This window comes from Aulonocara stuartgranti (assembly GCF_965226115.1).
Source record: "Aulonocara stuartgranti genome assembly, chromosome: 13".
Classification (NCBI taxonomy): domain Eukaryota; kingdom Metazoa; phylum Chordata; class Actinopteri; order Cichliformes; family Cichlidae; genus Aulonocara; species Aulonocara stuartgranti.
The window spans coordinates 22,868,105-22,890,833 of NC_138949.1; the positions used below are offsets into that span (position 1 = coordinate 22,868,105).

Genomic DNA, 22,729 nt, shown 5'->3' on the forward strand with positions numbered 1-22,729 from the left:
GGCATTTTCATCCAAATTGACTGGAACTGTAACTGAGAGTGCCGGTCTGATTGTCCCCCTGCAGCTTGGTGCCCCTCTCAACAATAAGGAGTCGTTCTCCCAGAAGCGGTCATGTCTCAGTGATTAGCTTGCTATGACTGAGTGCCAGTGCGCAAATCCAATAATAAAAGTCAAGCAGCAATTGTTCCAAAGGGTACATAGTCATATATTTGAGACATACATTTTAATTCGCCTAACAGACAGGAACACACCTTAGTTTAAAGCTGCGCAGATCTGAGCTCATCAGACACACACACACTCCCTAAGCTCGCAGGTGTTTGCACGCTGAGAAGCTTCCACCTGCAACCTCGTGATGCTTCCAGCGTCACATCATTAGTTCAGCTTAGCAGGCACAGTTATCCACAGCACAGCCTAGTCTACAAAGCTCCGGCGCCATCTTGACTCAAGCTGCTGATGTTTTTTGGTTTTTTTTTTTACATTTCTGTAAAAAGTAACCAACTAATGATTTGCATCTGTGTTGTGTATTTTAAACTTTTACCTTATAGCCAACATATCACAACTGCCATCATGTGACACACCAATACTTTGCTCAGTCCTCAGCTTTCCTAGCATTATGTAGCTATATGTGAGGTTTAATAAACTTAGCCTACTGGCCATACATATTTTATCAAATTGTAGATGCACTTCAAGTAATTATCCAGCTACAAAATATTAGGCGGCAAATTACAATCTACATGCAAGAAAATTGCCCCTATTAGTTTTGTAATAACAGCATATTTTCTAATAACAGTAATGTAAACAATAATAATCTAAGAAATTCTAAGAGTGCTGCCGATTGAAATGCATATGAATGTGCACATTTCGATTTACCTTTTATTTGAGCTATTTTAGCCAAGCAGAATGAATTTCTGGTTGTCAGTGGTGGTCTGAAGGTCTACCACATACTCAGTGAAATTTCTTAATAACTATTTAATGGATGACATTAAATTTTGAGCAAAAAATAATGATGTTTTCATTAAATTCAGGTTTACCCTCACTGATCTACCTGTGTTTAGTTGTCAAATAGTGTCTGCTAGTGTGCTGATAGCATCTGGGTTAAAGCACAGGTTCACACCGCTTCTAAAGCAATGCTACACTTTGTTCTTTCTACACCTTATATTACCAACTAACTTACTAACCAACACCCAATTTCTTCCATTAGGCATTCCTATCTGGATCATCATCATTTTAATAATTTGATTCTTAGACACTGACCCCTAACAGTGTCTCATCTGCTAATTGAGATGACGTTCCTGGACAATGCTCTGGGAATTGATGTGCTTTCTCCTGCCCTCTGTTTTGTTTCTGCTGTGGTAGCTAGTGGCTGTTCAGATCAGATCCCCATGACAACCACACCAGCAGTCTGTCAAATGCTATTATCTCGAGCACTTCAACAATGTGTCCAGCGCAAAGTGACAGGACATGAGTTTGTATGTGTGTGTATGTTTGCTTTTCGGTGCCTTTGCCAGTCCACGTGTACGGGCAAAACATTCATACACTTTTAGAGTCCTGCACAGTCCATGAAAGCCTGCAGTGTTGTTTGTGTATCAGCTGCATTTTTCACCAAAATCCTTTCCTTTTGTGAGTACATGAATAAAAGGGGGACAATAGACGCAACTGAGTACATTTTTTTCAAGAGCATGACTAGCATACTTTTATTTTCTGCCACTTATAGTTAAAACTCTGCTACATTTCTGTAGTAAATATTATAACTTGTGTTTTACTGGATTACATTTAGCTGAAAATCTGTCCATGCAGTTATGTAATTGTAAAGTTCATGGCAGCTAAGGGCCATACAATGCACCTAAATATAACAGCAATTCAGCTCAATTTACGCTGTTTTTCTTTTTAACATATGTTCAGAAATCAGTGTTTTTATAAAGAAATAGATCCTGCTGACTGCCTGCACATGGAGCAAGGCGATTGCCATGTAATTTGGTAGCTTATTTGATTTTTCTTTAAAAGAAGACAGTGCATTTAGTGTTTTTCATTCAGCTTTTTTATGTGTGTCAGCCTTTATTTTATGTATCTCTGCATGTCATCTTTCAGTCTTTAGGTTAAACGTGTAATTTTATATGCACCATGTGGTAACAAACTAATTTACATGTTAAGCAAACAATTTACTAGCTACACAAAAGCAGTTAAGTCAATATAAGTGAAGATCATTTACACTTAGCAACAATAACTATTCACCAAAGCCCTGTCACAATCTTATGATGCAGAACTGTTATTTGCCCCCAACAGACGTGAGTGATTTCATAACAAATTGACGTCTCACAATAACACGGATTTCTGTTCACCAACTAATAACTTGAAAGTAATAATAGATGCATTATGCTTATTTTGTACATATGCATTGACTAATGGCAATATATTTTGCAAACCTCTAGAATATTAGCTCCAGCTCCTTTCAGGTCCCCACTTGAGACCACGGTTGTAAAGGAATTAGATTTAGATGTGTATGGTTATTATGTCACAGCTAATAACCAGTCAGATTGCTTGATTCAATTAATGATTTGGACTGGCCTTTATCTCAGGCGTTCTCTCGCTCTCCTTCACACACGCTACACATTGGACCACGTTATCATGTACATGTTGATGACAAGCCATGAATAAGGCAATGGAAGAGTTTGAAATTGATACCATAAGAACAGCTACTAAAAATCTCTAACTCGTTTGAATCCCAGTGACCTTAATCTCAAGGTCAGAGGTCGCATTTTCTAAAAATCTTGTGAATGTGATAACTCAAGAAGGACGTCATCTAGGATTTTCAATTTACTAAAATCGTGAATGAATTTGAATCTCAGTGACCTTGATGTTAAGGTCAGAGGTCAGAGGTTACGTTTTCTGAAAATCTTGTGAATGTGATAAATGAAAACAAGACGATGTAGGACTTTTTCACTGGTACCATAGGTGTGATTACTAGGAGGCTGATAGGTAGCACTGGCGGTCGCATGTATTTTAAAAAGATCTATTGCATGCTGTTATTGCTACTTTTTCTTGATAAAAGCAGCAATAACAGCATCCTTTCTCCTTTACTGATAACAGAACACAGCGTATATCATATTTTCTCTTTTTCACACAGTCTGTGAATCAGTGTTTACATATTGACATAACAATGTCTGTGCTGGACAAAAGAGAATTTTTTTTATTATAACTTTAAGCGGAAGGAAAAAAGACCAGGTCAGATTTAACAAGGCATTTGGATATCAAGGGAACTGTTCCTTGCACTGGACTGACTTGATTTGTTGATGTTTAGCTTGCCTTAGCCTGTGCCACTGGAGCCTAGTGTGTACATGAATAAGCTGGTATTGGAACAAGTGAGAGGATATGTCAGGGTGTGGGTGACAAGGTTTGGCATTAAGGCAGCTGTCCTGCATGAATGTATCAACTGAGGCATTTTTTTCTGTGTTCTTGTTTGCAGCATCCCTTTTCGTGCACTTATCTGAAAACTTGACTACATCAACGCCAATTCTCATACATTACCTGGCAGTTGTAAAGTTTTAATGTTACCTCATTTTGATTCTTTGATTTCTTTGGATTCGTTTAGGTTCCACAGCATATCTCTTTCTGCCTGTCCACACTAATGGTTTGTACCTGATGATAGTTTGAAATCCTCAACAAAGCCTATCATCTACAATCTTCATTGCTTAATAGTTCAAGTGTTGCTTGCGTCAAACAGTCTGCCCTTATTGGTTTATTGCCTATCCTGACTGGTGTGTCCTCTGAAGTGTGGATGTGTGTGTCCTGTCAGACACCCAGCCCTTGTCTTGTCTCTGTTCTGCAGACAGGAGAAGGCAGAAGAATGTCAGCCTGCCAGTATCCAGCTGCTTCTCTCTTATTGGTATTCGAGGCACATAGAGCCGTCCTGAGTGTCTGTTGCACGTGCCAAGGAGGAATGTGGGAAATGAGGGGATAGAGGGAGAGGGGGTGATGCCTCTTCTCTCTCATGTTATCTAGACCTAAAAATAGAAAGCATCCTCCCTTCTTTTCTATTCCCAGCGCAGTTCTGTTTCCATACCCAGCCTCCCTTCCTGCTTCCCCTTCTCTGTTTTTCTCTCATCCCTTTCCTCTTTTTTTCCCCTTGTCCTTCTGTTTAGTCTAAACATGATCCCTGGAGCTCAGACTCCATAAGTGGACCCTGTTAATGGCTTTCCTTGATGAAGAAGGGGCGATTTCATTTAACACTACCAAATTCTCATGGCCAGACCGTCCTGTTTAATCGTCAAAATTAAAAGCAAGATTATTAAATGCACCTAAGTATGAATTTTCTTATTGCCAAGAATTGCTAATTTTTTACCACAAAGAAGTGCTGGAATCACAGCAACGTCTAGTAAAACCTATTGTAAACCAATTTAAAAGCTATTGTTATTATTTTACCAAAACATAGCTTTGTATATGTAATTGTGTTAGGCTGATCAGTAATGCTTTAGTCTTGGAAAACTTTTGCACAGTCAATCTGAAAGTAATGCAGCTTTCTTCTTCATTTATCTGCTAATTTATGATAGCACACAGTTGCTGTTTAAGTGATGAAATCATGGTAGGTGGGCAGGAGGGATATTGGGTTTCAGTGGATTATGTTCTAGCACATGCCTAACCTTGGCTTAGTCATCGCGCCCACTGCCCGCCCACTAAGAAGATGAGAGTGAGAGAGAGACAGTAAGAGTGCGAGTTAGAGAGAGAGCGAGGCCTTGCCCCGGAACACTATCCCACCACCATCCAGGAACACCGTGTTGTAGTAGATTCAGAGACAAACAGAAAGAAAACTGAGTAAACTGAATAGTACAGAAAAGTGAAGACGGTTGAGCTAATAACTCAAAAGCAACGCATAACAGTGATGAGATTAAGGAAAACATTAACTAGAGTAAAAACTGAAGTAATACTGCACTGGTGTGTAACCCTGGGGTCAGTTCTACTGGAAAAATGCTGAAGCTTAAGTTTGTCGCTTATGAGCAAATAAAAGTGCAAGCTGTTTTATAGTAAGGTCGCCACTAACTGACCGAGATGTTACGCCAGCCTACAACAAAATCAATACTACCACTAATGCTAAAATTAGCATGCTGCTATAATTACTGCTGCCAGTGTGGCTGCCAGTGTAACTTTATTCACTACTACAGCAAAAAAACAAGATACAGGGAATCACTTTGTAGCTTTTTATTGCATTAAATGTTATTTTAACGGACAATTAGTGAAGGTACTGTAGCATAACTTCCCAACTTTCTCAGTTTAGAAGTATACTGATGTCTACATGAAGGATATTAGCCAAAAACAGCAAATTTGCAGGTAGTAATGCTAAAACACTGAGCTGCACAGCTGATAATCGTCTGATGTTTATACTGATTTGAACTCCTTTAATATAAATATGTTTATTTAACTGTGACAGATAAGTAGAGACAGTTATAATAATAACACATCATTAGAAATATTGGTAAAGTTCCTTGTATGGTTTTATGCTTAGATACTGTAATAACTTCTGAATTATTTGATTTTAAGCTAACAACCTTAAAATCAACAACAGTCACATCCTTCAAGCATCAGTTACAGCAATGGTAAAATAAAAAATTTATATTTCATTGTGAAAAAGTCATGACATGGAACTTTAGTGTGCCCTGAAACCTAAGTATGTATTGTGGTCTTTCTGGAATTTTACATTATTCTAAAAATGTGCTCTGTTTACTTAAAGCATGAGATGGCAGAAACCCTGCTGGCGGACAAAGGACTGCATTAAGTGTAGCAATGTCAAAGGAAGAAAGGCATCACTGGCTGCTTGTCTCTTATCCCTCATTCAATGTGCATCTCTTTCTCTCTAGTAGATGGTCGTCGCTTCGGGAGGGAGATGTTGAGGAGTCAAGGAAAATACTAAAGATCTTTCTATAGCCATATGCAAGAGACAGTTTTTGGGAAGGAAAGAGGCCATGACTTGTAAACACACAGAAGTAAGAAGTAAAACACTGTAGAAGTAAATGAAAATACTTTGCAGAAGGGAATTATGAATGCAAGTGTCAGCTGGCAACCATCTGGAAAGCATTCAAATTTAAATCTTGATAATACCATCTGTCCATCAAACCAGATGACAAAACAGAAACGGGTGCTTCTGTTGCTGTATAGGAATGCTTTGGCTATGAGTTTTACACTTCCAGTAAGGAAGGAAAGAGTGAAGAAGTAGTACATTAAATAGATTTGATGATATAGACAGATGGTCATGCTTTTATTAAACAAAATGCCTGTGCTACTTTAGTTTCATGGAATGGCAACTTTAACAGGTAGACCAAATTTCTTAACCCTCCAAAATTATGCATATTATTACTTTTTAAAATTATCCACACTTTTACTTTGCTCAGTGTGGCCATGGATAGATTAGCTTGACAAATAACAAAAAGGTTACAGCGTACACCATGCGATTCGCAATTCTCTCTTTCACTCAAAGACCTCCTACACCTGATTAGAGGAAAGCACCACTTACTGTGATGTTATTTAAACCTGGGAATATCTACTGAAGTTGGTTTCTGAGTATCCTACAGTGTTTCCCTTGGGTCGAGTGCTTTGGGACGTGGGTTCTTGGCGGTGGCATTTTCTTCCTGTGCCTGCATGAGTTCTCTCCAGTTGCTCCAGTTTCCTCCCACACTTCAAAGACGTGTTAGGTTAATTGGTGATTCTAAATTAGCTGTAGGTGTGGATGTCAGCATGAGTGTTTGTTTGTCTCTGTATGTGAGCCTGACTTTGGACTGGCAGCCTGTCCTGGGAGTACCCCTACCTGTCATCTAATGCTGAGATGTGCTCCAGCCACCTGCCACCCAAGGTGGATAAGCAAAGGGATACATGATGTAAGCAACACTTGTTCATTTTGTGAGTAAAAAGAATGAAATGACACCTCAAAAGCACCTTTTATTGGAGTTTTGGAAGCCAACTATAAGAAAAAGGCTATATTAAAATTGATTTGTAGTACACCCCTCACATGTTAACCATTGTGTGTAGATGTCATCATGATGGCAAGACATATAAATAATAATGGCTTGATTGCTTAAGTTGTGGGTGTGACACTAAAGTGGTCCTAAAACATGCTATTTTCTTTTTGCACGTTTTCCAGTCTTGTCAAGAAAAAAGTGATTTAAGCTATTTTAAAACAAACTCGAAGGTTTGCTGAGAAGATGTTTGTCATTTAGAACATGAAATGAATCATACAAAGTGGACTTGCAGTCACTCCTTGAATGGATTAAAGCAGGATTTATGCACTGTCTGATGCATGTCAAATGGCTGGATCGTGCCAGAACGCCCCCCTCCCTTTGCTCGCCCCCCTGTGTCGCATAGTGGGTGTCTGTGTCACCCATTATCTGTAAACTTCTGTAATTGACAATTCAATTCACTCCCACTTCATGGCATAATTCACCACTTGGGTAGTTGTGAGGGAAAAAAAAGAAAATCAGAAAATACCTTTTATCCTAGCTTTCATTTTTCATTTATTTTAAACAGTTGGCTTTTCTTTTTTCACTTTTCATTACCCAAAGCAACATTATCAGTGCAAATGAAATTCCTCACAGTTGTTTTTAATTGATATGCAAATATAACATTAGAGAGAAACATTAGAAAAGTTGACTGTGCGGTAAAGTTTCTTTAGTTTTGACCTTTTCTGTTACTGCATATTCAAATGTGTTTCTGCGAACAGGGACGTCCTGCCTGTGGTTTCACATGGTTATGCTGATGTGCAGGTGGTGGTAACATGCTTGCATACGACAATGCACCTGCAAGACACAGAAGAGGAAGGCAGCTAGCTAGTAACCTTGTAAACAATAGTAAAAAACAAAACAAAACCAACCTATATAGTAAATATGGACCTGCAGAGTTCAACACGCTTATTAAACTTTAAGTACCCTAACACATGCACACATTTTGCTTTCACTCTGCACTCAAGATCACTCTGCAGGGCACATTTAAGCATGGCACAATGCAGAATTCAAGTGATTTGATTTAGTTCAATCCACTGAGTCATAATGAATTATTCACAGTGTTATCCTTTTAAACAAAATTTGGCTTACTACTAGCGCTCTGAACAGAAAAGGTACTATATTTAAGCACACAGAAGCCATCACAGCACGCCACTCAGGTAGCCTTAAGTCGATAACACCACATAGGGAATCAAAGATCTGCTTGTTTGCTTGCGAACAACAGTCTCACTTTCATCCATTAGCAAATCAAACTAAATCAGATCAAGCCGTTAAAAGGCTCCCTGTCGCACCCCAAGGAGCATTTCAATACTCAGGTGAAATCTTTGTGTACAACAACCATTTGTAAACACCCAAACAAATCAAAGTATGTTTTAAGAAAGCTGTCTGTGCGTCACTGTCGACCAGAGTTTGCTCATGATAATACTGCCGCTGTAAAGACGAGCTTTCACAATGGCCCGAGGTTTTTCTTATCACGGTTCTCATAATGGAAAAAAATGGACAAAGCTGTACACCACCAAATGGCACATTTTGATACACATTAATATTAGAAGTGACAACAGAAACCGAGCAGGAATAATTCTCGTTTCATTTCATAAACACTGCAACAGCAAATGGCAATGCATTTTGCTCTGAGCTTGGCATCCTCCACTTCTCTGCATTGTGTGTTCTGCAGATTTTATTGCCGATAATACACAGCGAAGAATAAAGAAGGCAGAGGAAACAAATGTTCAGCGCTAGAGAACATTCGAAAGTGGGAAGGAGTGAAGGGACATTTGAGGAAACAGATGCTCACATATGACTGATGGCTCAATGGAGCCTGATTGTGTACACAGAGACAGAGCTGTATTGATGAATACAACCGAAAGCAAAGCTTATCAAGCACCAAACTCCAGATGTTGTTAAATGACTAATCAGTGATTTGCAGAATCTGCCTTACAGAGAACAGAAATTTACCTTCAGCTCGGATTAATTGCCTTCACCCCAGGCAGTGTTCTCACCTGGGCATCTGTTCCTCATGCTATGTGATCTTGGCCTGCTGTGAAACAGACTGTTGTTCATGCTCCATGTGAAATCTCCCATCAACACGCCTATGAAAATTGAAGGGATGACTGAATAAAGAAAGATAGGCAAGGGAAAATAAAAATGTAAAATAGGCATTAGAAAGAAACCTAAGACAAGGGCTGAGAAAATATTTAAAACTGAATGAAATTCAAATCAGGCTGCTTTATGCAAGATTAGAGTGAGCAAAGCAAACCCAACATGACCATCTGTTACCAGTGCAGAGAATTTAGCTTTGTTGGGGTGTCTCCCTGTTTTTCTTGGATTACATATTAGGGCTTTTCCACTTTATAACCCTAAGTGTTTGATGATCGATGTGATCTTTTTCTCTGTGGGTGGCACATAGTGCTAGAATAATTACTCCATTTAGACAGTTAGCGAAAAAAATATCAATCATTTCTGTGGTCTCTTTTCTTAAGCAAAATTATTCATTGATGATGTGTAGTAACACTGCAATGCTAGTAAACAAATATTGAATTCTGCATATTAGCGAGACAATTCCCGAGCCTTTCTGCTTTAATAAATACAAAAATGTTAAATTGCCTATGTGCACCGAATAAATAAAATCTATTATTTTGGACATGTTTTATTGATCATGCTTTTACTGAACTGTCCACACATTAATATGAGTGAATAGTGGGTATCAATGCAATGGCTGTTCTTTTGTATTGCATTTTAGGCAGTCCTTTGCGGTGTTTTTATTGTACATGTTCATAACACAGTGATGAGTAAACCACAATGACGATTTTTTGATTTCTCTATTTTAAGGCAGTATAAACTGTTTTGTTTTGTTGGTCAAAAAATAAAATAAATACAAAAACTCAGTGGTTGCCACCATATTACTCAACAGCTCTGCTGGTAAGCGGGCAAACATTTACCTCGAATGAATAACTGAGGACGTTGTATATAAGTTTAAAAAGCTGTGGAATTACAAATAACAACAAAGACATAACTGCAATGTTTCATGCAAAGTGCATTCGCCTTTGTCCACCACATGCACTCTTTCCCCATCCTCCGTCTTTCTTTCTCTCTGAATGAGTGGTGGCAGTGCGCCAAAGTTGTCTTTGTGATAGCGGTCCCAGACTGTGTTGCTGTGGTAACTCATATGGTAACCTCAGAGAAACTTAAGATTCATTGCATCTATTCAACAACCTTGGCAGCACCAGCTCAATAACTTTCCTCACCTATCTGCTGGGTCTTTTTTGTTTTTTGAATGCCCAAATGGTGTGCTGCTGCTGCTGCTGCTGCTGCAGTGTAAAGCTTTTTACTAACTTTGTTTGCATTGAACCACAACAATGTTTTGTCCTTGTCAGTTGATGCTTCCCATTGCTATTTTTTGTAATCTTAAAAAAGTTTCACTTGTCTTTGAGAAACTGTTTACAGCACACTGCCTGCATGTTCTTATCCTCCACATGGGATTTGTACATTCATTCGGTGTATAAATGCATCAACCTGTCCAGGAGAGTTGATCCGTTTCTATTGACAACTTTGAGAGGTTTTTCTTTGTGAAATACTGAGCTTATTTAAAAAAAAAATCCAAATAAATAAATAAAAGGAAAGAAAATGTGACCGTGAGCATTTTGGTTCCAAGTGATAAAATCATTAAGATAATGCCTTTTGACCTTGGACCTACTGTATTGTTACATGTTGGAGTTTTTGTAAACTACTGCTGCTTGTGGAGGGAAAAAATAGAACTGTTATCTCTGAGCCTCCACCACAGGTTCTGCCTCATTCATGGATCAAAGGACTTCAGTTCAGAAGGAAATGAGATCAACCAACTGCAGAGATTGTTTTATCTAGTAGACCTGTCATGCTATATAGCCACAGGTTCATTTCAGTCTGCTCTCCTGCCGCCTTAGGCAGCCAGACTCTGACTGGGTAATCCACCTGTTTTGATGCTGCGCTTAAAATAAAATAATCCCCAACTTCTGTGTTCATAAGCTTTAATAATGTCTGTTGTGCATATCTCTGAATTCTCTGTGAGCATACGGTCTTGCAATATGATTGATAATTGTTGTGTGCGCTGTGTGACATGTAATGATGAGAATGCCTGTGCAGTGTGTACGAATGCAACGTCTCATGATGTGAAAGTGATGTACTTCAGAGGAATCGTTCCTTGTCCTCAGATAACACTGTCAAGATAATACTATTCAACTCGTGCAACTGGTGCAGCAAGAGTCACCCATCACAACAGGGACAGCAAGACCAAGAGGAGAAAAAGAAGAATAGGAGTGGTTTTAATGTCCTCAGCAGCACAGCTAGGAAGCTAGTAATTTTATTGTTTAATGTAAAGTTTATATGGGTAATAATGTTCCCATTAAGAATGTCTCAAAAATAAGTTCATTGAGTGCAGAGGTTTAAATCTAGGTCAACCTCTAGATGAATAGCAATCATGTGTTAAAGTGTGAAACCACTTCTTGCAGCCTATAGGTTGTACAATAATCCAAAAATGAGTGAACTGTGACTCATATTTGGAAAATTTGCTTCAAATGTTAAGATGATAGTTGCTGACAGCAATTTTCAAGCCGTGTTTGTTAATTCCCACAGGGGTACCTCATCCCTCCAAAATGCATCCAGTCACTGAACTGTAAAACGATTCAAAACACCTAGACCAAATTGTTTTACAGTTACATGTAGGTAAGAATTCCAAGGTTCACTTGATAAACCTTGTTGTAAAAGTTGTTGCTGTTGCTGTTTCTATAAATGAACGGTGAACATTCCCCATCACGACAGCAAAACAGCTTTTTAAAAATTTCTTAAGACATTCAATAACATAGCTTAATGGACACCTTGCTGATGTGCTTACTATATAACCTTTTTAATCAATGATTCTTTTATTTACTTGCTATTCTTAGGAATAGCCCATCTCATAAGTGCGCTTGCTGCATTTAAGAGAGGCTAAAAGAAATCTAAGAGGGCAGCATTGATTTACAAACCTAGTTTGAAATGTTTTTTGCTGAAAATGGTGCTTCAAAACATTCTGATTGCACCCTGAGTACCCTCCGTGATAGTCTTTGAAGTGCTTGAAGCCCTGTGCTGAAGCTCAGTATGTGCTTATATCCGGAGCTTTGTTAGTCACTTCATACGTACTGAGTCCTGTGCCATCATTATTCAATGATTCACACTGTGCAGCCAAAACACTCACTCTTATCTGTTAAGAGGCTGCAGAGACACAGTCAGACAGCTCTGGGTGGGTGGATGGGTGGGGGACAGAGAAAGAGAGAGATAGAGAGGCTCTTGCTCCCCCTCCTTCTCTCTTGTGGAAACGACTTCCGTCTCTTCCTCGCAACATCGCAACATGAAGCCTGAGAGCATCCCGACTCCAAGAGCTTTAGATCCTGAATATTCACGCTGGTGGCATTTTACCATGTGTAGGCGGTTTGCAGAGATAGGAGGGAGAGTGTGTGAAGTATTGATCAATGTTGCTGTTGTCCTTGTTTGCTCTGTGGCTCACAGTACCATCCAACTTTTAGAGAAAGGTAGACTGAGACAGGTTGCCAATGTAAAGTACAATTGTTCCAAAGGGATGAACTAAATGCATTTTGGATTAATTTAGAAAGATTTTCTAAATCAAGCCTGAACATTGTACCAAATCTACTTAAAATCTACTTAAAAGCACAGAGAATGACATTGAGCATTTTGTTATTCTACAGTCCCACTAGACATGACCAAAATTATTGCAACTATATGTGCAATATACTTGCAATCTTCTTGCCTTTGAAATGGTTGCTTTGGAGACAGGGAGCAAGTCTGTAACCACTCGCAGTCAGTTGCTGTCTTCAAAGCGAATTTGTTGCATCAAGGCGGCGACATCTCGATGTAACATGGAGTCAGTCCGCTATTAGTTTATGACCGAATGGGGTCAAGATAGCAGTTACATGAAATATATGTGTCATAATAAAAAATTAACTGTTTATAAATTTATTGATAAAATTGTGAAAATTGTAACTCCATCGTAGTTTGTTTGCATTCATAGTCCAGCCACAAGCTCCTAGATTTGACAGAAATACTGACATTGTTACTATTGTGTAATTACTACACAAATAGTGATGTAGTGACTGCTCCAGTCTCTGAATGTTAAAAATAAATTCAATAAAGTCTCCAATTTTTCTTAGTCAGCTAGAGCTTCCACCATTTCTATCAGTTTACTTTACCTGTTTTTGATTTAGACATTCACATCCTTAAATTTCCAAATAACCAGTAGTCATGAAAGAGGAATACAAGTAGTGAAAGTTACTGATTGCAGCATTGACCATTAAAATAAAATATTATTTCTCAGATTAGAATGTGGGGTATTGGACTGTGGACTCCTTTAGGGGAGAAGATCGGCATGCAATTGGTGTAACATTGCTATTTATACAAACTCGTCTGGTGTCCCAGATATTATTCACATGTGAGAATAACTAAAATCCAACAACAAACAACAGAAATTCAAGGAGGATTGCCAGAAGCAGTTCAGGTAGAGCTTTTTTTTAAAATTAAAGCTAAGATCTTGTTAATGTGTGAGAGATTAAAGATGTTTTTAGAACTGTATTTTAGTGCTACAGGTAATTCACATGGTACTGTGGGAGCAAGAGATTAACAAAATAGACAAAAATATGCATTTCACCCGGTTTTTATTTTTATTTCCATTTCTAGGTGTCTAGGTCCAGACTAATCTGTCAGCTCTTTAATATTTGCACGTGCTCTGTCATTCTCAGTTCGCTTGTAATCACTAATTTTGATCATTTTCATCTTCAGAATTTTAGCCATGGGTCTTTATCGTATAATTATACATTCACAGCCGGCTCATGAACTGTCAAACAAAAAAGTCGTTAACATAGCTTGTGCATAATCAAAACAGTTTCTTTCTCACTGATATGGCCAAGAAATTCATTTTCACCTAAACAAAACCCACATCTATATGAAATGCAGTTGTATTTATTCATATTGTGTTGAATTTCCCTCATGAGCTGAGCTGATAAGTCATACTGTATGTGTGTTATATAAAAGATGGAGAGGAAATTAAATTGAAGGAGATGAGCGATGAAGTCAGACCTGCAAGAACAACACAACCCTTCAGTGTAGCGCACAGTTATTGTCATGTCAAAACACCAAACACAAAGTTAGATTTGCTTGAATACAAAAAAACCCACTGAAAATAAATTACAGTGAAACACCTGTACGAAACATAGCACTTTGGAGCTTTCACTTGCCGCATAGTTTTTGGGAAAAAGACAATAGCAGCAAAATATATTTAACTTAAGGTACTCCTTCATATCCACTGAGAAGGACAACGTCATCTCATAGGATATGCATAAACAACTGGTGTTTTCACTACCTGTGCCTGTGTGGGCGGGTAAGTTAGAAGCAAAAAAGACAACGGTAAGAATCACAACAGTATAAAACATGCGTTTAACAGTAGCATTTTAGCTTTTTTGATGCCTCCATGCAGTTTTTTTGTTTTTTGGAGCCAGAAGTGAACCATATTCATAAACTGAATAGGGGTGCTTTTGCAAAGACACACTTATTGGCCAGTTAGTGCGAACTACTGGGCTAAGATGATACTAGAATTCAATTCTAGTTTAATTGTTTAATTCTAAACAAACATCTTGGACAGTCTGTACAACAAAACAAGCCATAATATTAATCAGATAATCCACTAAATTAGACACATAGAGCACACACATAGTGAAGAGGTGCAATTTAATGATTAATGAATTTCATGACCTATAAATGTGAAAGCATTTTTTTACCATGCTGAACCATGCATTTTGATCCTGTAAAGTTGGATATTTTAACAGGAGTCTATGACTTTTTTTTTTTTTTTTTTGTGTCCCGTTTGGATCTTTAGCCATCAGAATTGTTCTCTTAAGGCCAAGAAAGATGCCAAGTGGATTTATTTTACCAAGTGGATCATCATGGCCTTGCCATATTGGTCCATTTGATTGACCTTTATTATAATTATGAATTTATTTTATTTTCAGTTGCTACAAACGGGACAGACATGACTGGGGGATAGGACAGGGAGAAAGAATGAAGGAAAGAGAGGGAGAGAAAGAAAACCAAAGGGGAGAAGAGACGGTGAGAAGGGGGGGAAGAAAGAAAAAAACAAACAAACAAAAAAACAAAACACCTGGGTCACCTGTATGGAGAAAAAAAACAGAAGAGAAAGCAAACAACAAAGAGCAACATAATAAAAAAAACAGCACCATCACAATAAACTAGCTAGCAGTAGATATCAGTAGATACTAAATAATAAACGATATTGTGCAGCACGCAAGATAGACAGCGCACAATGTGCTTTGAGGCAGCAGCCAAGAAAGCTGTAGTCCGCGTCTGTGAATACCCGTGTGTACACCTGTGTGCATACCAACAGGAGTCTATGACTATTGGCTCAACGACTAGAAAATTAGCAGTTTTTGGTGCTTCTGGCTTGACTGTTCAGCTTGGAAGTCTACTGCTTGATTAAAATAAACTTTTTATAAAAAATTAAGTCCATCATTTATTAAAATGCAAAATTCTTAATTAAAATCTAAAACGTTATCGGTAAAAAAAAGTCATGTACGCTGCATATCTTCCTGTTTGCAGTATTACTGCGATATAGTTACAATATAGGTTTGCAGTCATCCATGTCATGGTAGTCGAGAGAGGTTGAAAAAAGTCGCAGCTTTTTAATGCAATCACACTATTCATACATTTTACAAATAATGCCATTATTAAATAGTAGAGTTAAAGTGGACAAACCTTGATAGAATCACTACAACTGAGGTTTGTGTGGTGGGTGGACCAAATAAAATGTGTTGATTTCTACGTACATATTTTCCATGTGTATATTTTTACACTGAGGGAAGAGTTTAGGGAGGTAGCTTGGCATCCAATTGTGGTGACGCGTCAGCACTATGCTCTGCTCTGCTTTGCTCCCTTCTGGGTGTTCTTGGAAACATGTCTGCCTTGTGTTGCCCTGCCAGGCCCTCGAGACGACTCCCAGTGCATTTCCATCTTTGCCATGTGTGCAAATGTTTGTGTGTTTGCATGTGTGCCAGTATGTGGCTGTACACCTGTTTTTGTCATTTTAACTTAATGTTAATGCCGAAGACAATACAATATATTTTACAGTACTGATACTATTTCTAATGTTTGTCTCTGTTCTGCCCAGTTCATGTATGTGGTGGTTTGAGTATATAAATATAATGCAATGGATAATAATAATAAAAATTCACTACTAGAACTCCAAAATTCAATAGAGACTGCAGAATCCAATAAGTGCAGCTTACTGGTGCTTTTATGTGACAAATGACACACATCAGAGAGATTTGTCAAAGGAGAGGCAGAAATCTGACAGCTGTGATGGTTAGTCACTAACTTTCTCGCCTTACTCTCTGTCCCCTGGAGACGTGGCTGAACCACACAGAAACATGTTTGTATCTGTTGTACCTCTTTCTCTCTTGCACACACACAACCTCCACTTACTTATACAAGTTCACAGAAAGTACTCACTCTCCCTTCTCTTCCACTGTCCCTGTCTTGTGCAGATGGAGGAGGTAATAGCACGCATGCAGGATGAGAAAAATGGCATCCCCATCAGAACAGTGAAAAGTTTTCTAACCAAGATTCCCAGTGTTTTTTCAGGTGAGTTTTCTCTTCTCTTCTCTTCTCTTCTCTTCTCTTCTCTTCTCTTCTCTTCTTTTCTTTTCCATTTATTGACTCAGACTCACCTGTTTTTTGGTCTTGAGATGCAGGCAAGATGCGATAAGCAATATAACTATTGCTTAAAAATGTTTTCATTAACACTGGCTGTTTTTGTGATCTGAATGCACTGTTTGGTTTTGCTAGAAGTCTCAGAGGTTTTGTGCATACAACCAACAGTGACATGTGAAGAGATCTAAAAAATGTTTTAACAGTGAGCAGAAATAAATGAACACAAGCACATAAATTTAAATCGCTAACTTAAGCAAGAAACACCTGAAATATCAATGGATATTTCGGGCTTGAAAAAAGGAACTAGCAGTCATCACATGACAAGTCTTCCATACAGAGCATGCAGCTGTATTGATTAATTTTAGATCTGGCCTATATAATTGCATAATTCTGTATAAAATATGCAAACAGCACAGCTAGCAAGCAGCTTTACCAGTTACATCTGCAGGAATGGAACAGAACTGCAACATATGGTGACAAGTTCTGTTGCTCTGCATGATTGCATACAACCTGATTTTCAATAAATGTGGGATAATGTGTGTGACAGGCAGGGGTGGAAGTAACGAATTACAAATACTCACGTTACTGTAATTAAGTACATTTTTTGGGTACTTGTACTTTTACGAGTAATTTTTCAAGTGTGTAATTTTACTCATACTTGAGTACAACTTACACCATGTAATCTACTTCGCTACTTATAAAATCAAAAGTCACTACTGAGTACGCCCACAATTTGAATTAACATTCAAACCTTTCGTCTGCATTTTTGCAGCCAATAAGGCCGTGCAATCGCAACCGCGCCAATTTAAGACGTAAGCAAAGAATAAACTCCGCTGCAGCAGCAGGCACAGGTGTCTGGAGGTGCTAAATGGTGGAGTATAAACTACTTTATAGACGAAAGATTTGGAGACAAAGAAGCCAAAATGGAGACAGAGGACAACACTGTCAACCATGAAAACGACGTAGAAAAGACGGAGGACGCGTGCCCATACCTGGAGGAATTTTTCGTGTACAGAGGAAGAAAAGGAGACAGCGTCCAGATGCAGTGCAAACTTTGTTTGACCTCTACAGTCATTTCAGCTTACAAGACTTCAGCATCTAATCTAAAAAAACACATTGAGGTAAGAGGTTTTACAACTATACGTGTATGATATTGCTTTCTTATTTTTCATGTGTGTTAAGGTTACTAGTTTGGCTAAGATATTGTCACCGTCATTGGTTAGCCTGATATTAAAATAAGACGGAGCTAGCTAATGTGCGTGTGTGCATGCATAACTGAGCTACAATTCGTAGGAATGTTTTAGCTTATTATTTGGATAACCACCGTCATTACAATAAATTAAACTTGTAGTCATTTAAAACTCACAGGCCTACAATCAGCTGGCCTATTTAAAAAAACAAACAAACAAACTTGAACACAGTGCTGAGCTGCATCTCAAATTAATCTTCCAGCTCTCAGCTGACATGTACCAGAGCCCGATTGATGGATCAGTTGATCAGTATCATTGGCCTGATATAGGTCTATCATAGTGACATGGCTCTTAATCAGTAGGGTTATATGTTTCCCAATATGATATCTTTTTTTAAAGAACATAATGTGGATTGGTTTTATTTGTTAGCTGTATGGGCAGCATTTTTGTGTATGTGATCCCTTTTCTTAAATTAGATTTGCTAGATACACATATTTTGCTCTCTTAGTATTTTTAGGACCTGACTAATACTGAAAACTTTAGGGTGATACTGATAAAAAGGAGTTAAAAATTTAGATACTGATACATTGGTCGATACTCTTTTTACAGATAGTATACATATTACAGAACTTAGAATGTATACAGAAATTCATGTTTTTTGCAATGATCGTTCAAAATTGGTTTACACTTGTAAATAAATACAGCAATATATCTGCAAGATTTGACCAATTCACCACTCTTTTATACTATGCTCAACAATCAAAGATTAGCTCAAGTCTAGTTGAATAATGTTTTAAAAATGTGTTTTCTTTTAGTGTTAATCACAGTGATGTTATGAAGTAATGTATGAACCTGACGTATGATAATATTTATCTCTACAGAGGAAACATCCATCGAAGACTGAGCAGTACAATATCACTGTGGCATCAACATCTCGACAGCGAAAGACCACAGCCACACCAAACAAGCTCTCAGCAAATACACAAGCCAAGTTACCAGACCTGATGTTGAGAGCTGCAAACAAACATGTTCCACAAGCAACTGTTGACAAGCTTGTCATCAATTTCATATGTGAGGGTCTACAGCCATTTGCAGTGGTAGAACAGCCATCTTTCAAAGAATTGGTTACCACATTACAACCTCAAGCCAAAGTCATCTCCAGACCCACTGTCCGTGCCAGAATCTGTGAAGCTGCTGATCACATGAAGATGACTTTGGTTGCAGAATTGGATAAAGTCAAATTTGTTGCTACCACTACTGATTGTTGGTCAGCTCATCAGAAAAGTTACCTTGGAGTCACATGCCATTGGATAGAGGAAGCGTCCCTGGAAAGAAGATCTGCAGCACTAGCATGCAAAAGATTGAGAGGGTCTCACACATTTGACATGCTTGCTGGTGCGCTTGATGATATCCATTGCCAATACAAGATTAGAGGCAAAGTTGTAAGAACCACAACTGATAGTGGATCCAACTTTGTCAAGGCCTTCCACATGTTTGGGGCACAAAATGATGCAGATGAAGATGAAGATGAAGCAGACCCAGAAACTATTGACCTGACTGACCATAGGGACTACCATGAGGCAAGTGCAATTCTTGATGAAGACTCTGGTTTGGAGTATCAACTTCCGCCTCATCAGCGATGTGCATGTCACCTGCTAAACCTTGTGGCAACAACTGATGCTGCCCTAGCAGAGAGCATGAATGAAACCTACGAGAGGCTCTCCCGTGCATGCTTTGCAAAATGCCAGGCCATTTGGAACAAAACTGGCCGATCTCATTTGGCTAATGAAGTGGTAGAGGACAAGTGTGAGCTACAGATCATTCGTCCCAATGCAACACGATGGAATTCAACCTACCTTGCCATTGAAAGGATAATACGCATCATTGATGAGAAGGGGAAAGATGCCATCAGGAGCATTTGTGAGGAGTTCAAGGTGAAAATGTGAGTAAAATTGGACACCTACCAATATGGTTTCAAATTTTGTGAATTTTCCTTAATGGATGGTTAAAAACGTGAGCAGACTCTTAATATTAAATCAGAAGATCCCTATTATAGTCATGGTGGGTTTTGTTGTTGTGTCTTACAGGTTGAGTCCTGCAGAAGTTGCATTCCTAAGGGAGTACTGTACCACCATGAAGCCACTGGTGAAAGCTTCAAACATCCTTCAGTCTGAGTCCACTTCCTTTATGGGATGGCTCCTGCCAGTAATCCAACAACTACTGTCCAAACTTAGCAGGCTGGAGACATCAAGCAAGACATGCGTGCCACTCATCAGAGCCCTGCAAAATGGCCTTCAAAAGCGTTTTGGAGCGATGATGGAGGATCCAGAGTTGGCTGCAGCTGCAGTCCTCTTACCCAAGTTCAAGACTTCCTGGACTGACAGAGCAGATGTAACAGAGGCTGGTAAGGATTCATGTGATCCCATTTTTGTGTATTTTTACATTTGAACACATGCTTAAGTGAGTATTTCACCTAATACATTGTAAGTTATTGATGGTCTGTCCCGAATACTAAACAATCCTTTTTGAGAATTTGCCGATTTTAAATTTGTGTTCAGGAATAATCACTGAAATTTAAATAACAAAATTGTGTTATCTACTTGCAATTACAGCCTTGACATACATCAAACAACATCTTGAAACGACAGAGCATGAGAGTGAGGATCAGCAAAGAGAGTCATCTGATGAAGATGAATTCTTCTCCAGACCAATCTCCAGAAGGCTGCAAAGTGCAGTTGAGCTTGATGGTTATCTTGCTTGTGCCACAGACACCATGGAGCTGCTGCACTCCTTCTCAGCCATCAAAAACCTCTCTCTTAAACTGAACACAGCTCTGCCTGCTTCTGCTGCGTGTGAACGACTTTTTAGCTGTGCTGGTCTACTCTTCACTGCCAAACGAAGTCGGATTGCCTCTGTTAATTTAGAAAACCAGCTCTTGCTGAAACTGAACAAAAGGTTCAGAAAGTAAAGTGTGAAAGAAATGCTAAGACTTTAAGACACTTACCTGCCTGTTGTTCAGTGTATGGGGAAAAGTTTAAATGGTTCTACGCATGTTCAGAAACATTTTTGTCATTGTTTTAACAAACAAAATTCCTCCTTTTATATCTACATTTATTTACAAAACAAGTTACCTTTCTATACCTTGTTCATCTGAAAAATGTGCTTTGAACATAAATATTTATACTGGTGAATCGAGTTGAATGCCTGCTATTGACAACAGAATAAAACATCGGTCTGTTAAAAAGTAATTAATACTCTGAGTAGTTTTTGAGAACAGTACTTTGTACTTTTACTCAAGTATTTTTTTAACACCAGTACTTTTACTTGTAATTGAGTACAATTTAACCAGTGTAACAGTACTTGTACTTGAGTACAAATTTTGAGTACTCTTTCCACCTCTGGTGACAGGATAAAGGACCCACGCACACAGTGTTGCATGTTGTAAGGTATTTATTTACAGTGTATCCCACATCTCTGTGCAGCTTTCCAGCTGCGTCCCTGTGCTCTGCAAACCACACACAGCTCCCCCGTCAGGTCCTGGCGTCCTACTCAAATAGGGAAAGCATGATTAGACAATGGTCATCAGCTGTTCTGGTCAGCCTCCTCTGAATCCACACCTTGCAAGTGAGAGAGGAAGTCAGCCATGACTACGGACCACCTTGAACAAAAGGCTGGAGAGCCAGATACCACCGGGTGATCTAGACGTTGGCATCCTTCATGCGATGGAGCCACTGTAGCCGGGCGTGATCCGAACAGAGGCTGAAATGGCAGTCCAGGAGGTAATAGCGAAGAGAGTCAACAGCTCACTCTTTTTCTACTGTACTGTACCTGGCCTCCTGCTCTGACAAATCGTGCTGATGTATAGAGCAGGGCGGTCAATCCCCCCTTATCTCCTGGGACAAAGCTGCCCCCAGCCCCAGCCCAGGGAGGGAAAAGTTAGGAGTGTAGAGCAAGAATTCTTTACCTGCAAGAATGCTGCCTGGCACTGCTCCAAATCTGGAACACCCTTTTGGGTGAGATCAGTCAAGGGGCTGGTCAGGTCTGTGAAGCTGGACACAAAACTGGGCGTGGTAAAGTGGATAAACCAGCCCCAAGAACCACCTCACCTGTTTTTTGGTCTTGAGATGCAGGCAGGATGCGATAGGAGTCGTTTTACCCATATGTTGACACACCTGCCCGCCTCCCAAATGGTACCCCAGATACTGTACCTCCCTCTGTCCAACCATACACTCCTTCTGGTTTGCCGTGAACCCCGCCTGCCTCACGGACTCCAGTACCGTGGCCACACGCTGCACATGCTCCGCCTAGGTGTCACTGTGGATGATGACATCATCCAAGTAGGAGCAGCACCCGGTCCATGAGGCACTGGAAGGTGGGTGGGGCTCAGAACAAATTGAGCAGAAGTGTCTCATATTGGTACAAACCATATGGAGTGGAGAAGGGCGTTTTTTTTCCTTGGACTCTGCAGACAAGGGAATCTGCCAGTACCCCTGGTTAAATCCAGTGTTGTGAAAAAAATGAGCATTGTCTAACCGGTCCAGGAGCAACCTGTGGGATTGGGTAGGTATCAAACACTTCATTCACCTTGCGGTATCAACAGAGAACTGTATAGAACCACCTTTCTTCACCACAAGAACTATGGGGCTACTCCACGCACTCTGTCTTCTCTTACTCCCAGTTATACCATTTCAGCAAATTCCCCCTGAACAATTTGCCTCTTATGTGCAGGTAACCTGCAGGGCTGTGAATGCACCGTCATGCCAGAGTGCATTTCAAAATGGTGCTCTGTGAGAAGGGTATGACTGGGCAGGGGAGAGA

At 39.3% G+C, this 22,729-nt stretch overlaps 2 protein-coding genes across 3 annotated transcripts in view; both read left to right on the forward strand.

Annotated features, from left to right (window-relative positions):
• Positions 1 to 22,729, forward strand: part of rgs7a (regulator of G protein signaling 7a) — a 55,860-nt gene that overhangs the window by 11,431 nt on the left and 21,700 nt on the right. For both annotated transcript variants that reach the window (XM_082556330.1, XM_082556331.1), the window contains exon 3: positions 16,556 to 16,652. In XM_082556330.1, coding sequence (XP_082412456.1) covers positions 16,556 to 16,652 — 97 coding nt within the window. The remainder of the gene's footprint in view (positions 1 to 16,555; positions 16,653 to 22,729) is intronic.
• Positions 17,645 to 21,133, forward strand: LOC309720715 (zinc finger BED domain-containing protein 4-like; the record flags this gene model as incomplete). The annotated part of the gene is made up of 4 exons (XM_082557853.1): positions 17,645 to 17,842; positions 18,793 to 19,853; positions 19,999 to 20,315; positions 20,524 to 21,133. 4 exons carry the CDS (start codon positions 17,645 to 17,647, stop codon positions 20,877 to 20,879), a joined length of 1,932 nt encoding a protein of 643 aa, XP_082413979.1. The 3' UTR covers positions 20,880 to 21,133.